The 17,198-nt window shown below is 44.2% G+C and overlaps 1 protein-coding gene across 4 annotated transcripts in view; it reads left to right on the top strand.

Annotated features, from left to right (window-relative positions):
* Positions 1–6,363: 6,363 nt before the first annotated feature.
* The window catches only part of PXK (PX domain containing serine/threonine kinase like), a 75,617-nt gene continuing 64,782 nt past the window's right edge, over positions 6,364–17,198 (top strand). For all 4 annotated transcript variants that reach the window (XM_082848737.1, XM_082848739.1, XM_082848736.1 and 1 more), the window contains exon 1: positions 6,364–6,532. In XM_082848737.1, coding sequence (XP_082704863.1) covers positions 6,431–6,532 — 102 coding nt within the window. In that variant the 5' untranslated portion in view covers positions 6,364–6,430. The remainder of the gene's footprint in view (positions 6,533–17,198) is intronic.

Raw genomic sequence — 17,198 nt, 5'->3', positions numbered from 1 at the left:
GCTCTCTGCAACTAGAGAAAGCCCGCGCACAGCAACGAAGACCCAACGCAGCCATAACTAACTAAATTAATTAATTAATTAAAAAAAAAGAAAATCATAGGTGATTCTAAGGTTGGACATTGTGTCCAGGCTCCCATGAGGTGCCATTAAAAAAAACCCAAAAACTGAAAAAATATTGGGAGAGTTATCATTTAGCTTAATGTTCTACTTTTAGGATTTCAGACCTGATTAGATTTGCATTTGGATAAGAGAAACCTACCTATATCTGTGTAGAATAAGTTTCTCACTGAATTTATAACTAGCTAGCATTTAATTATTGAAGAAGATAGGTCATCTTTGAACACCTATCTTTTACTAGTAAATATTCTTAGATTCTGTTCTTCAGCAGTTTCTGGGTCAGAGTTTATTGTAATTTGTTACTGTTTACACCAAGATGGTAATTTGTTCAATGTTCAGTGTCACTTGCCCTTCAGATGGTTTTCCTGTTATCGGAGGAGGGCTTATGTGCAGATTTGGACTCAGCTATGTAAGTTCTCTTGGTCTCATGTATAAAACAGGGATAAAAACACCTGCCACACAGGATTGTTGGAGGTGACAGATACAAATAGTTAAGCACAAGGTCTAGCTTATAAACAGTAGCTACTACTATTGCCCATTCTCTTCTGTGAATAAGGTTAGAGGTTTTCCTGAGTTTGGTGCTAACTGGCCAAAAGTTAGAGAACAGACCAGTCTTTCAGGATGTCAGCCAATCTCTGTTGGTATTCTAAACTTGGAATAGATCTTGAATGCAAAGCTCCTATTTTAGTAATCCAGATTTGTTTATCTCTCCCTTGAAAATACTGTGGGGTCCCCCCTTATATAAATAATATATGCTTTTATTTAAAAAATTATAAGGTAAAAAATTTAAGGAACACTGTGGAGGCCACGTTTTTAAGAGCTGAGGGGTATTAGAGAGGAAATGTGCCTAATGTGTTATTACTAACTGGTCATGCCCAACATAGCCAAACTATTAAGACAAGAATCTATAGTAGAACATACAGGTAGTCCACCTGTGCTCTGTAGCTTTAGGTGGTGGCTCAGACCACAGCTAGAAGCTTTGATGAGGAAGGTAAGATCAGGTTTAATTGGTTGCATCAACCAACATTTCCTGGAAAAAGATTTTTTCTTCCTGCTGGTGGATGAGTAACTAGATTTTTTATTTATTTTTTTACATCAAGGGGGTCAGACTACTAGAAGGAATTATTCTAGTCACTAGAGGGCAGTGATGTGTATAAATAAAGTCAGTATTTTAAACTTTAATACTGTACCATACTCTAGTTTGTTGGTGAGATGAAAATACCAAAATCAGAGTGAGAAGCAAGGATGCCATTATCATGAGTTTCAAAATGGGCAGCATGTGTAGATTTAGGTCCACCTGAAGAAGGTGTATTTATAGGTGAAATACTATACATGCCTAAAATTTGATATGACATTGAAAAACAAAATGGGAAACTTAAGTCACAAAATAGAGACTTGAAGCTAAGACTGTATACTCCTGCAGAACTCATTCTCTGGGACTTAGCAGCAGTCCTGAAGCATGGGTTCATAAGTAGAGTGTGATGTAATCTTTAATACTATAAGCTACCATTCTTTCAATGATAAGCCAATTTTCTACATTAATTCTAATCCTTTAAACAGTTTTATGAAGTTTATGTTCCATTTTATAGGCAAGGAAACAGACTGATGTGGTGTGACTTGCCCAAGGTTGTACAGGTAATATGCAGTAGAGCTGGGATTCAAATAGCCCTGCCTGGCTCCAGGGCATTTTTTCCATCACCCTGTGGGTCTTAAAATGTTCCCGTACTGTAACACTTTCAGTTTCTATAATGATATCTTGTTATGTGGCAGTAAAGTGTTTGGAACCACTATTCTATATAATTCTGTTTATATTCAGAATGTTCTAGATCTTATTCCCTTGCTACAATTGTAGTGTTTTCCCCTTTGCTGTTACTTGATGGCTTCTACCCATACCTATTGCCTACACTTTTTCTAAGCTGACATTCAGTGATTATTTGTCTTCAGAGCAGAATTACTGAAAGAGTTATTCTAAAAATGAAACATCATGTGCAAGTCAAGTATGGTGGGGAGGGATGTATGTCAGATCTGGCAGATAGCTGATTAATACTCTGTAACTTAAAGTAGCTTCTCAATATGAGCATTTCCTTTTTTTTTTTTTTTTTTTGTGCTCTGTAGATGTCATGGTCTTCTTTGTGAACCAGTGATCTTTGTAAACCAATAAAAAGTTGGAATAGAGAAGCAGGCAAGAAGTTAGGGATACTTGTCTGTACACAATGACTTGTTGTTTTTACTCAGAGCCAAGATTCTCAGACCTCTCATGCTCTGTTAAAGCTGACTAACAAAAACTAGCTGGTTGGCTTTTTCATTTTGAGCTCTGTACAAGTTGCCAGAAAGAATGGCTCTTCTAATGAAAGCATGGGTGACCCTCAAATCAGGAAGTCCCCTTCCAGGTAATTGTGAAGTGGCTTTGTACAGGGTCACAAGTGGAAGTGAGTACAAAAGTACTGACTAAAATATGAGGCCAAATTGTACTAGCACTTTCCACATAGGGGCATTATAAGACTGCAATTTATGTAATGTTTGATTGCCACAGAAATGTATACCCATCTTAAGCAATTTCAGTCTAATGTACTGGAAAATTGCTTAACAGCTTTTTATATTCTATTAGAAACATTTCCATATTGGTGAAGTGCCACTCATTTCTTTTTCTGGGCAGCAAATCTTAAGTAGCAGCAGGGAGAAAGCCTCACCACAGCCACCATTCGTCTTGTGTATTCAGCTAGAAAAAGAAGAAACTGCTAAATGCACATTCGTACCTCTTAGGTAACCACAGGTTTTCATTTTGTGCTGAATTGTTAGTCATTTTTCTTCTATGTTCTCAGAGTATGATTAAGAGACCAATTTACTCCCAAAGAAAATTGCTACTAAATTACATCTATTAAGTTTTTATATTAAAACATACTCCACCAAAGGTTGACAGTCACTCTGAGCAGTTGTGCCACTCTGAATGCCTCATGTACTGGCATAATTTATTAACTGGCTCTATTTGAACAGAATGCAAGTGCTGTGGAATTACTCTTGGGCTGCAGTTGAGTATCTCCAGTGTCCCAGATGTTTCACTTCCTTTGTTCTTGGCTTTTCTTCATATGGATTACAAACACAGCAGAGACTACAATTCTCGACATCTTCAGAGAAATTTTGAGTTGGAGCAAAATCGTAAGAAAACCCAAGACAAATGTGGACACTACATAAATAGAACAGGATTAATGGAAGGCTCCACAAGCAGTCGATTTCTAGGCTACAATCAATTTTTAGGGCGGCTCTTAGGTAGGCCACAGTTCATATGACCTTATAAACCCTGAGCAAAATTCCTCTGCGATGTGATGGAAAATAACACGTAAGGGAAGTAAGAAAGATCAAATGTGAGTTGTTTGATTTATTCAGATGGTGAATATTTAAAGAAAGTCATTCTGAGTTGGGAGGGGATGCTGCTTAGGAAGCACTGAGTTTTTCACAAGCTTCTATGTCTTGATTTGTAGAGCAGTTGCCAGGTCTAGAAGCAACCTCACTAAAACTCATTATCTTCAGTCAGTCTGGCCAAATGTCAAGCTGTTAGATAAACAACCTGTGGGCCATCTAAACATTTGGCAACGTGCAAGAATGTAATTTTTTTTTTCCCTCTGCCAGCCCTGAGTAGTGTATGTGGCAACAACTAAGGTACTGCATATCTCATTTGCTTTACCCAGCATGAGACTGAAAGCAAAGTTGATTTGATTCAGATCAGCTCTGGACTGGGGAGTTGCCCCACCTTCAGTATGAGCCACTTCAAAAGCCAAATGGATAGCGAGACTGTCATAGGATTGGGGCCAGGTCTCCAGAGGATCTATTTAGTATTTATTCTGAGAGGTTTACTTTAGTCAAGAATTTCTAGAGAATGAGAAAGGCTAGATTGAGAGTGTGGCTTCATTTCATCAAATATCTGGTTTCTCAGTTTCGTTTTCATAGTAAGGAAGACAACAGGCTGTCACTTGATGACCTTTGCAACTCAAAGGTTATATAACACCATTATTTTTCTCCTAATCATACAAGTAGCTTCACTAGAGACATTTTGAAAAGTGCAAGAAAACAAAAAAATAGCATCATGATTCCACTTGCTAGAGACCCTCAGTCAATACTTTGGTGGGCTTCCTTCTGGTGTTTTTCCTAAAATATATTTTTAAATCTTGGGATCATAAAATGTATATATTGCTTTTTTCTACTTACTGTTATATCTAGAGCATTTCCCAACATCAACATCCTTTGATAATCTCATTTTTAATCATTGCAAAATATTCTGTTTATGATTGTACCATGATTTGTCCAATCTCCTATTGTTAGATATTTAGCCTTGAGTGCTATATATTTGCAGTTGTCTCTGATTATTTCCTTAGGATACTCTCCTGGAGGTGGGATTACTGCATGAGAACATTTTCAAAGCCCTTGATATGTGTTGTCAAATCCCAGTTCCTAGTGCCAGGCCTATTACGTGCTTAAGTACTCAGTAAATAATTGTTGAATGCATAAATGCCTTTTGGAAAGGTTGGACCAATTTATACTCCCACCAGCGGTATGCGAGAAGAGCCTTTTCTTGATCAGCCCACGTGATAGGAATAATGATTAAAGCAGAATTTTGGTTTCTGTGATTCTGGTAATGAAATAACCCATTTGCCTTAAAGAAATGGAAGTAAAAAGTTGAACCCTCCCTAAGTGATATATAGTTTTGTTTTAATGGACTGCTGCTTTTAAACACACTGGGACAAACATGGAATGCAGGAGAATTTTGATTATTTTAGGATGTAATCATGAAGTTCCATGTTTCCCTCTTCATATCTCTCTCTCCACTGAGTCTTGGCTTCTAAGTCAGTCTGTCATGGCTACTTGGCCACTTGGAGTTGCCCAACAATCCCCTTAAGCTTGTGATCTGGGGCGGGTACCCTTTAGATACTGTCTGGGCTTATGCTGTGATGTCAGATTGTGGTGGTGGTGTTTCCAAGAAATTTTGTTCTCTTGTCTGAAATGTAGAAATTTAGGGAAGATAAATTTAAGAGTTAGAAACTTCCATCCTGAACTGTAGGGGAAGGAAGAAACTAATATTGTCTGAGGTTTTATTATGTGCTGAGCCCCTTCCCATCCTACTGCATTCCTCATATCAACCCTTCCAAAAAGTATTATCTCCATTTTGCAGATGGGGACTGGGGCTCAGAGAGGTTGGGTAACGAATTCAAGGTCACACAGCTGGTAATTCTTGGAGCCCTGAAGATCCTGGTCATCTAATTCCAAGTCTAACTCTCTCCACTGTCCTGGGACACTGCCCGGGGAGACAGCACTGTGGGTGGGCCAGGATTATGGCCTTGGGTTCAGGCAGATGGGGCCAATTTGGGGCTGAGAAGTTGGTGGCAGAGTTCTCTGGCTCTGGTTTGAGATTCTTGGAGGCAGTACAGTGGGACTGACCACCGCAAGCCTGAGGTTGAGAGTTCTCAAGTTTGAAGGCCTTGTGGGCTGAGCTAAGAGCTGGGGCAAAGGGTAGAGGTTGGGAGTTTGTGGACCAATACCCAATTTTTAGGGTCCCCAGTTCAAAGAGCTCTGGGTCTGAGGGTGCTGGAGTCTTAGGGCTCCAACTCTGGGGTCCAGTCTTGAGGGGCCAGCTGTTAGGTTCTTGGGTCTGAAGAGCCAGGTTCACGAGTTCCCCCATAAAACCTGAGTCTGAGGGGTTTGTTTTAGAAAGTTTCTGGGTCTGCAGGGCACAGACTGAGGGTCACATCCTGAAGCCCCTTTTTTTCTGGGTCTTAGGGTCCTTGGACCTGGGAGGCCTGAGTGGGAAAAGTCCAGTTGTAAAGGTCTCGAGACTGAGAGTCCAGCTTCTGAGGGCCTAATGCGAAAAGCCCATCAGCGAGAGGCTTGGGATCTTTGCGCCTGAGGGTTCCCGACCGCAGGGTTCCTGACCGCAGGGCCCCAGACGCGGTGTTTTCGGCTCTGAGGACCTCTGGAGGTGATGATGGCTTACGGTGAATTGCCCCGAGATCTGAGGCCCGGTGCTAAGGGTACCGGGCCTGCGGTGCGGCCACGTGGAGGCGCGGGTCCAGGGCAGCGGTGACTGCGACAGTTTGGCGCTAGAAACCCGCGGGAGGCGGCGGGGCAAAGGGTTGCCAGTGTTGACAGCAGCGGCGGAGGAGGAAGCTCGGCGCTAGGACCCCGAGGACCCGGCGGGCGGCGGCGGCGCGTGGGGCGGCGCGTGTTGACAGCGGCGGCGGCGGCGGATCCCGGCGGGCGACGGGAGTCGGCGCCTCTGGTTCCTGCCCCTGGTCCCGAGGCGGTGGTGGACGGGCGTTCCGGGATGGCTTTCATGGAGAAGCCGCCGGCCGGCAAGGTCCTGCTGGACGACACGGTGCCGCTGACAGCAGCCATCGAGGCGAGCCAGAGCCTGCAGTCACACACGGTGCGCGGCCCACCGGGCGGGCGGGCGGGCTGGCGGCGCGGGGCGGCCCCGGGCCCTGAGAGTGCTGCGGGCCGTCGGGCGGGGCCCGGGGCAGGGGTCGGCGGCCCAGGCCGAGACGGCTCTGGCGTGGCGTCGTTCCTGGGCCAGGGTCCCCGGGGCCCAAGCGGTCGCTGAAGTCCGGAGGGGTTGAGGGTGGGAACCGCAGCCCCTTGGGCCAAGGAGTGGGAGGGGCTCGGCGGTGCCCTGGAAAGGGACTCCGAGTTGGGGGAGGTGTTGGGTTCCCGGGCCCACGTCGGGCCGGCGGAGTAAAGAGACCACTCAGGACCCTCTCATCCGTTTCTGCCCTCCGCCAGCCATCTCCTTCTCTTTGGGGCCAGTTTCCCTCCTTTAGGCTGGGGATCTCAGTGGTGGGGTTGAGGGTGTGCCAGGCCAAATGGAAGTGTGACTTTAGAGCCTACTTGTTGGGATAGCTGCGGCCGGGGTCTGCAGCCCCATTTCCAGGTCAGCTGGTTGACCGAGGCACGGGGAGATGGTGAGGGAGGCAGTCTGGGCCCCTGCTGAGGCAGGTGTTTGAAATTGCTCCTTCCCTCCTCTAACTTGCGCTTTAGCAGGCAGTGGTAGCAGTCATTTGAGTTTAAAATCCACTGGAGTAGCATAAAGGAGTAGTAGGTCCTCATAGTAAACACAGGCAGAGTTGATTTCTGTTACATATAGGATCTTTTATGGGTCTTTAAAACCGTGGTTGTTTTCATTTACCTGTACCTTGTTTTTGAAAAGCACAATATAATTTACAAGTAATAAACCCAGAAACCAGCAAAAAAACAGGAGCTGCCAGCCAGTGGGACTTTGTTTGGGAAATGATGAATGGGGAGAGAGAGATTCCTTAAATTGTAATGTTTTGTGAGGTTCCCACATCAGATTCTGGCTCAGAGGCTTGTTTGTTTACCATTGCAGGGCGTTTGGGGTTCATCGTCTGGAGGCTAAAGCCCCACAATAGCCTTCTGTTTCTCTTTTTGCTCAAGCTGTTCTGGCGACTTCAAAGAGACCTTTTATTCTGTTGTATTAAAGTGGGACTTTTTTTAACCTCAGTTTCCTCTTCCGACAGCCATGCTTTGTAGGGCTTCGATTGTTCAAAGTGTTCATTTCCAGTTAGGAAAATGATCATACATTTTCTTTCGTTGTGCATATCTTTAATCCTGTTCTACAGACTTGTGAAAAAGGCACCGTATAGGACAGAAAGGAGTGGGGTTGAGTCTTTTAGGCATATTTGGTACTGAAAGTCCAGAGAGAGAAGCTTGTAAATGCTCACAAACCACTTCTTCCAGAAAGCATTTCATGATGGCCACTGCCCCAAGCCATGTGCTCACCTCCACCTTAACCTTGATCAGTTTATTCTGTATTTACTTCTTTAGTTTACGTCTCCCCCAGGCTGCGAGAGGAGCAACACTTTTGTGTTCATTTTTGGGTCCCAGCTCCTGGCGTCTGATAGGATTTCATGTGTTTTTAAATGAATAAATAAATGAATTATAACCTTACTTCGTCTTTTTTTCTGTTTGTGTAAAATGGTAGTGATAAAAATTGGAGCAACATGACATCTGAGGTTCTGCGTTAAAGGGTGAGTGCTGCAGCAAGGTGGTGAAAGATGTAGTAGGATTCCATTTTTATTGCAGAGATTTTCTTTAAGAAATAAAGTAAAATAATTTAGGGTAGAGAATGGCAGTTCCTATAATGATGACTGAACACAGACAGTGACTCACAGGAGACACATAGAGGCAGATGTGGTGGAGTAAAAAAAATGCAGCATTGTCTTGCATAATTTTTGACTGTTTTGTATTCTTGTCATTTTAGCTGTAAAATCAAAGAGTGAAAAGTATTGCATCAGCCCTGAACTTTATTGAGAAAATGATATGTGATGCAAACTTTTTGAACTATTAGTGTCATAAGAGTAAGTCCCTTTAGAACAGGAACTGTTGGAAATTGTTTTGGAAAGAAGTAGTTGCTAAGAGTGGTCTACAGAAGAAAAAGGCATTGTTTTCTGTTGGGAAGGTTGAAGATGGCTTTCTGGCTTGTTAGCTGAAGGGAGATGGTATCCCCAAAGTGAGAGGACTGTCCTCCCTTTCAAATGCCGAATCTCTAGGAAGTTGCTCCTTGGCTGTAGGACAGAAACCTACAGAGAGGGTACATAGTGGACATCCTTTGGGTTGGAAGAGGCAGGACCTTCATATGGGTTTGGGCTGATGCTAGTCATGTGATATCATTGGTTGGGCAAGTCACTTAACCTTTTTTGATGTTTAGTTTCATCATCTGTAAATGGCAGTAATAAATGCCTGCCCTGCCTGTCATCCACAGTTGTTACAAAGATCAAATGAAATAATCTTTATGAAGTATTTGTAAAGTGCATTCCTTCCTTCTTCCATCTATTCACTTTATGGCGCCATATATGCAAAGGATTAAACACATTAATGCGTTTTTATTGCAAGTAAGCGCATTTCTGTCCATGGTTGCTTTCATTTATCAAGGTTGTTTAGTCTTGGGAAACAGAATTTATAGCAGGAAATTTTTTGTTACCTATGATTTAGGATTTATGGACATGGGAGGGGAAAATTCTGTGGATTGGAAAATACAGGTGCCAGAAGGATGAAGGGAACACAAGATCACCACCAGAAAGGCATATTGGGATAAGCAGCTGGCGGAAGGTGCAGGTTCGTAGGTGATTCTGTGCCTGAATGTGGTTTGAATGATTTTATTTTGACTTTTATGGAGCCCAAATAATTTAGCTTCAGGAAATAGACCAGGCCTCTGCTGCAAGGAAATGAAGCTTCCATAAAATAAGAAAGGATGGTATTTAGGGATGCTTTCAGTAAGGGGAATGGAGGGTGGGGGGCGTGGAAAGGGAAGGATTTTCCTGACAAAAGGGATTCTGGTAAAAAGCCACACAGGTAAATTGTGGGAAACTTTGGGAGCATTAAGAATGAAGACAAGGAAATATGTAAGTTCTTGACTAAAAGGGACAACTTTTAAAGTCAGTAGACTGAAGAAAAATGCTTACTTAGCTGAAACAGAAACCAGAGGAAGCTGCCAGTTTTGGAGAAGGTTGTTATCAAATACACATATCTGGATTTTGCTGGTGACTGTGCTGTAGTGCCATAGCTCTTAATCTCCATTTCCTCCTTTTTAGGAAGGAAAAAGGTTCTCGGAGGTTCATCTGAATCAGGGCCCATTGATTCTGTGTTTGGTGCATTTTGTTCTTGAGAAACAAAAGATAATTTCAGTGGTATTTGAGGCATAACAGAGTATTTTAAAAGTCTGTGGAAAAGATAATATTTCATGTTAAGATCTTTACTGGAAATGGATCTCACCTTGAGCCTTTGATTTTGGAAACTGCATTCCTGCCGTTTGTTTATTCAACAATACTCATTCCTTCACCAGAAATGTACTGAGCACCTAGTTGAGTGCCAGGCGGAATGGAAGCTGGAGATCTGGTGGTGAACTCAGCCGCTTCTGCTTTCATGGAGCTTTGTTCTATGGGATTCTGAGATCTTCTGTCTTCCAAGGTGTATACAAGTCAACCAGAATCTTTACCTGTCATAACACAGATACTTTAAAGTTCCTTTTGTGGCTTGGTTTAATGAGCTTCAGCCTCTTCATCAGTCACCTTTTTTAATAGTCTTTTAAACTCTATTCACGTATCACCAGAATACCTGTTCAAATGGGATGCCAAAACAGGAGACGTCGTTGCCTTAGAGATCCTGACGTTTTAAGGCAATCCAGTGCTCAATATCAGAATCCATCTCGGCTTCCTTTGGAGATGCTATTTGGAGATTTCTTTCAAATTCCAATTTATACTGAATATTTTGAAAGTTTTTTTGAAGATGTGTGCCTAGACACGTAGAGACAGGATGATAGTTAACTTGCAGCACTTGCACACATTGGAAGAAGATAACAGTAGTGGTTTTCTGGGAATCTAATTGCTGGTCTTCCACTTGGTTATATATTTTTCTCCGCTTGTCCTTGAAACCCATGATGGGTGCAGTTGGAAAACTGAGTTGGAAGCTTAGAGACTGGTAATTCGTTAATTTGTAGAGTCAGTCTCTTCTTCATTCTCTTCCTGTTGATGAAGTCAGTTTTTTCACAGCTTCATTTAGGTGCTGAGGACTCAATTCTCCTACATCACCTCTTTCGAGGAGTATCCCACTAGAAAGGTTTCTTGTTGTGGGAATACAAATAAGAAACTGGCTGTAGTTACTAGAAGGAAATGCAGGATTCTGGGGCTAAGGTTTATTTTATGTGAAAAGATAATTTACTTTGCTCCCCCGGGGGCATAGTGGAAACAGCCACCCATGCGTACACAGCTTCCCTGTGGGTTGTGGTCTTGAGATTGTTCAAAATACAGGTTGTTGATTGGATGCCTAAATGGGTTCATTTGGGGCAAGTTAAACAAACCCTCTGTTCTCCACTGCAGGCAGGTAGTGCTAGCAGTTGCCGGGGCAGCTTCACATGAAATGAAGCTCCTTTCAGTCCCACCCTGAAAAGGGCAGAGCTGGACCCAGACGTTGTTTTAGAACTCAGAAGTGTGCGGGGCGTTGTGGAGGGAGAGCAATAGGCTTTTCCTGTTGTTCTCCCCTGAGCCTGGAAGTCATCCTTGTCCGTGACTTTTTTCATGGGTGACATGCACATGGTTTGGGGAAATTAAGAGTGTGCCTCTACTTCAGAGGTGATGAAGGGGGCCCCGTTTCTTCAGTTTGAAAGTTTTGACTCAGGGCTAAGGAACAAGTACTTCACCTTGGGTAAATACTCCGACCTCAGCCAGGGGAAGAGTCTATGCAGGTTGGCCATTTTGTCTCTGGCTGACTTTCTGATCACCAAATTTGAGGTAAATTTGGCCATTTCTAGCTAAACATCAAGATATCACGTGTTTCTTCCTGCTTACTAATAGAGTACAGTTGAAAGCAAAAGGGAATTCTGCTGTCTTCAAATAATACAGTAGTCACATTTTGGTGGCTAACAGGTATTTATTAACATAATGTTAGCTTGGGGAATCCATTGCAGAGCAACAGGAGTCTTCCTGGAAAGTTGTTTGTGTAACAGCTTTATATAATTCACATACCGTACAGTTTACCCATCTGTGTTATACAACTCAGTGGCTTTTAGTATATTCACAGAATTGTATATCTGTCGCTATACTCAATTTTAGAACATTTTTGTTACCCTGAAAAGAAGCCCCCAACCCCTTAACTCTCACCCTGGAAAGTTTTATAACATTGCAGGATGCTAACCTCGGGATATATTCTGAGTCCTTTAGCTCTTTGGGTCCAGCTCATTTAAGGATCTCGTCAGAGGGACAAATTCTCCATAAACAGTCATACACACGTTTATATGACCTCTCAGAACCTCACTGACCTGAAGCCTGCTCTTGGGCTGTGGATCTTCAGGCTGGAATCTCTGGAAAAATCTTGAAAACTGTAAACTTGGAGAGTTACTTATTTCAATTGGTGAGAGATGTGCATCTAAAAAAATGTGCTGCACTACCACATATACCCTTACTTTTTTTTTTTTGCCACGCCCCACGGCTTGTGTGATCTTAATTCCCCGGCCAGGGAACCCGTGCCCTTGGCAGTGAAAGCTTGGAGTCCTAACCATTGGACAGCCAGGGAATTCCTACATACAGCCTACTTTAAGAAAACCCACTGCAGTTGACCCTTGAACTCCACGGGGGTTAGGGCACCAGCCCTCCTTGCAGTGGAAAATCTGCATGTGACTTTATAGCCAGCCCTCTGTATTGGAGGACTCAACCAGCCACGGGTGGTGTAGTACCGCAGTACATATTTACTGAAAAAAATCCCCGTGTAAGTGGACCTGCACAGTTCAAAGCCCTGTTGTTCAAGGGTCAGCTGTATCTAGAACAGTAGATGAATTACGTCCTGTTAGTGTGAAGAGTTGCTCTCAGTCACAGCCTGCCTGGGGCATGTAGGTGTGCATGCCAGGTGACTTAGTAGACAGAGTGCACAGGGGAAGGGCAAAGGGCGCTGTGCTGGAAAGCCCGGGCCTTGGATCTGCCTCTTATCACAGCACTTCTGTTTATGATATCCAAACAAGGCTGCCCACATTTCTTTGACATGGCTCATCAGAAACAGGCCATTTCTCCTCCTTAATTCAGCTGAGGCTTTTTTGGGGTGCTGGGAGGAGGGGATGAATGGAGGATTGCTATGGGACAATCGTGAATCAAAAAATGTCTGAGGACCGCCTGGAGATGTGAAAGGGAAGGAGTGTTGTTCATCCACCCTTCCTTTGAGCCTGCCCTTCCCCAGGGGACAAGTGATTTCTTGGCCGGGACTTTGGTCCTGCAGGCTTTGCTCTTTGCAGAAGCAGAGGGGAATGAAACCCGAGGCGGTCCTGCTCACATCAGACCTCTAATGTCAGGGTAAGGGTCTGGCCAGTGCGATGGCACCCACTGGCCCAGCAGAGCACAGGGAGTGGCTGGGGGCCCATTGTCATGCTCTGGGCATCTCTGCCTGTGACCAGGTAGATAACCACACTCAATAGCAGCCTTGCGCTCATTTGTCCCATGGGTCCTTCTCGAGCTCCGGTTCTTTCCGGGCAGTGTGGTCAGCTCTAGGGATGCAGTGGGGAGAGGCCCTGCTCTTGGCGCTCTCAGGCTTTTGAGGGTGGAGAAGTGGGTCTGCGCTTGGAGGGCACACCTCTGCCCCTTCTCAGTCCTTAGATGGAAAGGGCCACATGGACCTCTTGTTCTGCCCATGTGGATGCCTTTCTCTTTGAGGTGTTTTTTTTTTTTTTTACTCTGAAATCCAGCCTTTCATGTCTATGTATTGCTATTTTGATTCAGTTTCAAACCATGTTCCTGCCACATAGATAGTAAGCATTCGGTAAGTATTGTTGAATGCGTGAGTTTGTTGAGTGAATGCATTTATTCAAGGCGCAGCTCAGGAAACCCTTCCTGTGGACTGCTACCCACCGTCTTACCTACCAAGCTGAGTGTGATTTCCTTCCTCTGAAATTCCCATTCAGTTTTATTTGTCCAAAAGTTGCAAGCATTTTACACACTGATTATTTCTTATTCCCTGTTTTCTATTTATACCCTCCCTTTCCAACACACGTGAAACTGTAAATAACTTGAGGAGGGGGCAGTGCCTTAATGATCTTGCTTAATCTCTCCAGCCTCAGTTTCTTCATCTGTGAAGTGGGGATAGTAAGAGGATGCTAGGGCTGCTGTGAGGATTAACTGAGCTCAGACACATGGGGCGTTCTGAACAGAGCTCAGCACACAGATCTCACTGTTCTTGTTGTAGTTTATTACCTCTGTATTTTCTAGAGCACTAGTAACTTTTTAGGCACTAGTACTTTTTAGGTGTTGAATGGAAAAAGGAAAATTATTTATTTAAAAGTATGTCTCACTGTCAACTGTGACTGCTAACAAATAGCAAAAAACCCAGTGATATCTCAAAGAACACTCCCACTGCCCTGTCACCCCTGCTCATTTTCCGCTTTTACCCTGGAGGGACACGCTGTGACAGCCAGGCTCTGAGATATAGCACAGGGTCCCCTGACTGGCAGCAGAGCTGGCTGTTGGTGTTCAAAGGTGGCAGAAGAGGTGAAAGAGGCAAGTGGGCAGGCCACGGGCTCAGCTGCGGGCCTGGCAGAGGAGCTCCCGTAGGCCAGGCCTGAAGGGAGGAGACCCCTGGCCAGTGCCCATTTCATCTCCTCACATCCCAGCTTTTGTTCATCGCCAAAGGAATCCCAATGTCAGTTCACACCACTTGACCTCTGGCAGCGGAGTGAAAAAATAAAATCACCCTCTGCGTTGTTCTTTTTCCTGCCACTTCCTCTGACAAGTGACCATGCTAATTGACATTTGTGGGGGTAGGGGACAGCTGACATCTTTCAGAACGCTGCTTCCTGAGAAATGCATTTATATTCTATGTGGCCCAGCTGTCTTCCTTTCCCCTAAGAGGAGTGCAGTCAGGCTGTGGGTGTATATCCTGGGCTTGGATGCAGTCTGCTCTATGAATGAAGCACACAGTTTCTGCCGTGTCAGAAAGCCTCTAAGATGTTGGGAACATTAATGAGCATTTATGAAGAGTCTTCTGCGTGCCAAGCACTGTGCTGTGTATTAAAGTAAAAAGATGAATGAAATAGGGAGCTTATATCCTGGTAGAGGTGGCAGACCTCTAAACCAAAGAAGAAGTAAGGTATTGGAAGTGCCAGTCTGGAAGGATTGGGACTTTGGGATTAGTAGATGTAAACTATTATATATAGGATGGATAAACAACAAGGTCCTACTGTATAGCACAGGGAACTATATTCAATATCTTGTGATAAACCATAATGGAAAAGAATATGAAAAAGAATATATATGTGTATGACTGAGTCACTTTGCTGTACAGCAGAAATTAACACAACATTGTAAATCAACTATACTTCAATAAAATTTAAAAAAAAAGAAAGGTGTCAGTCTGCCCTGGAGCAGGGAGGGCAAAGTGGGCGTGGCTCCACCCAGGTCCTCCTGGGGGAACTAAGAAAGGCCTAACAGAGCCTTTCAGAGAACTTGTTCTAAATCAGCACTCCCCAGGCCTTTTTTTTTAAATACATCTTTATTGGAGTATAATTGCTTCACAGTGCTGTGTTAGTTTCTGTTGTCCCAGGCCATTTTAACTGATATATATATATATATATTTTTTCATTATTTATTTATTTATTTGGTTGTGGCAGGCAGGCTCCTTAGTTGCAGCAGGTGGGCTCCTTAGTTGTGGCTTGCCAGCTCCTTAGTTGCGGCATGCGAACTCTTAGTTGTGGCATGCATTTGGGATCTAGTCCCCTGACCGGGGATCAAACCCGGGCCCCCTGCATTGGGAGTGTGGAGTCTTATCCGCTGCGCCACCAGGGAAATCCCTCCCCAGGACTTTTTTTTTTTTTTTTTTTTTTTTTCTGTACGCGGGCCTCTCACTGTTGTGGCCTCTCCCGCTGCGGAGCACAGGCTCTGGACACGCAGGCTCAGCAGCCATGGCTCACGGGCCCAGCCACTCCGCGGCATGTGGGATCCTCCCGGACCGGGGCACGAACCCGCGTCCCCCGCATCGGCAGACGGACCCCCAACCACTGCGCCACCAGGGAAGCCCCCCAGGCCTTTTTTAACTTGCAAACCCTTTTTTTTTGCGGTACGCGGGCCTCTCACTTTGTGGCCTCTCCCGTTGCGGAGCACAAGCTCCGGACACGCAGGCTCAGCAGGCACGGCTCACGGGCCCAGCCACTCCGCGGCATGTGGGATCCTCCCGGACTGGAGCACGAACCCGTGTCCCCTGCATCGGCAGGCGGACTCTCAACCACTGCGCCACCAGGGAAGCCCTGCAAACTCTTTTCATAGTAATAATGAATTGTGAAAACCTCCTCTGGAAGTGATTTTAAATTTAAAAAATATTTTATTCAGATTAGCACATTTTTGAAAATTATATTAATGTTTGGGATCAGAATTATACTGGTTTTTGAAATCTTACAGACAGTAAGAATTGTGATAAGGTGAATAAAACTTAAGGCACCGATAAAGGGCTTTTTCAGACAATTTGCAGAATAACCATTTTTATATGATTCGCACTTCCTGTATTTCTCACTAATCTCTCACTAACTCATATTTTGCCATTGGCATTCTTTAAGCCTGCCTTTAGTCATGGTCCATTATGGGTGTAAATGAAAACATATATGACTAAGAACAAAATAATTTTAAAAGCTATGTGATGGTCAAAACCATGATAAACCAACTAAATGATGAGCACCCTCATCTGATCTCTGTGGTGCCTCCTGTACTTCTTGCGTGCACACTTGGAGGCTCTTTGCCTGTTTTGAGTTAAAGGGAGAAAATATTTAAATAATTATTTATTGACAGATTTTTTTTTTTAAGTAGAAATAGAAACAGAAGCCTTGTAGCCTTTAACACATAAATTCTGCAACACTTTCCAGAGCCCCTAACTGTTCATCTTGTTCCAGACTCTTACTAATCCACCATAAGGATCTCAGTTTAAAAAAAACTAAAGAATGAGCAGCTATGTTCTCTGAGGTCAGGATGCATTTGCAGGCTGCAGGAGGTCATTAGTTCATTCAGCTGATACTGCTGTGAGTATGCCCCTGTGTTCCTGGCACTATCCTAGGCACTTGGGATGTAGGTCTAAGCAAGATAGACTTGGTCCCTGCCTTCATTTGTTCATTCATCCCACAAGGATTTACTGTGGAGGATTCTGGTGTGGAGTAAAAGATGGAAAAGGGGGACTTCCGTGGTGGCACAGTGGTTGGGAATGTGCCTGCCAATGCAGGGGACATGGGTTCGAGCCCTGGTCCAGGAAGATTCCACATGCCCTGGAGCAACTAAGCCCGTGCGCCGCAACTGCTGAGCCTGTGCTCTAGAGCCTGCAAGCCACAGCTACTGAGCCCGCACCTAGAGCCCACGCTCCGCAACAAGAAAGCCACTGCAGTGAGAAGCCCGTGCACCACAACGAAGAGTAGCCCCTGGTCGCCACAACTAGAGAAAACCCGTGCGCAGCAACGAAGACCCAGTGCAGCCAAAAATAAATTAATTAATTAAAAAAAAAAAAAAGATGGAAAAGGGAGACTAGAGCCAATTGAGGGGCCCGTTGGATGCCAGGCTAAGGGATCTGAACAG

This window comes from Leucopleurus acutus (genome assembly GCF_964270905.1).
Source record: "Leucopleurus acutus genome assembly, chromosome: 10".
NCBI lineage: Eukaryota > Metazoa > Chordata > Mammalia > Artiodactyla > Delphinidae > Leucopleurus > Leucopleurus acutus.
Note: the sequence above shows the minus strand (reverse complement) of the source record. Positions and strands in the feature narration are given on the sequence as shown.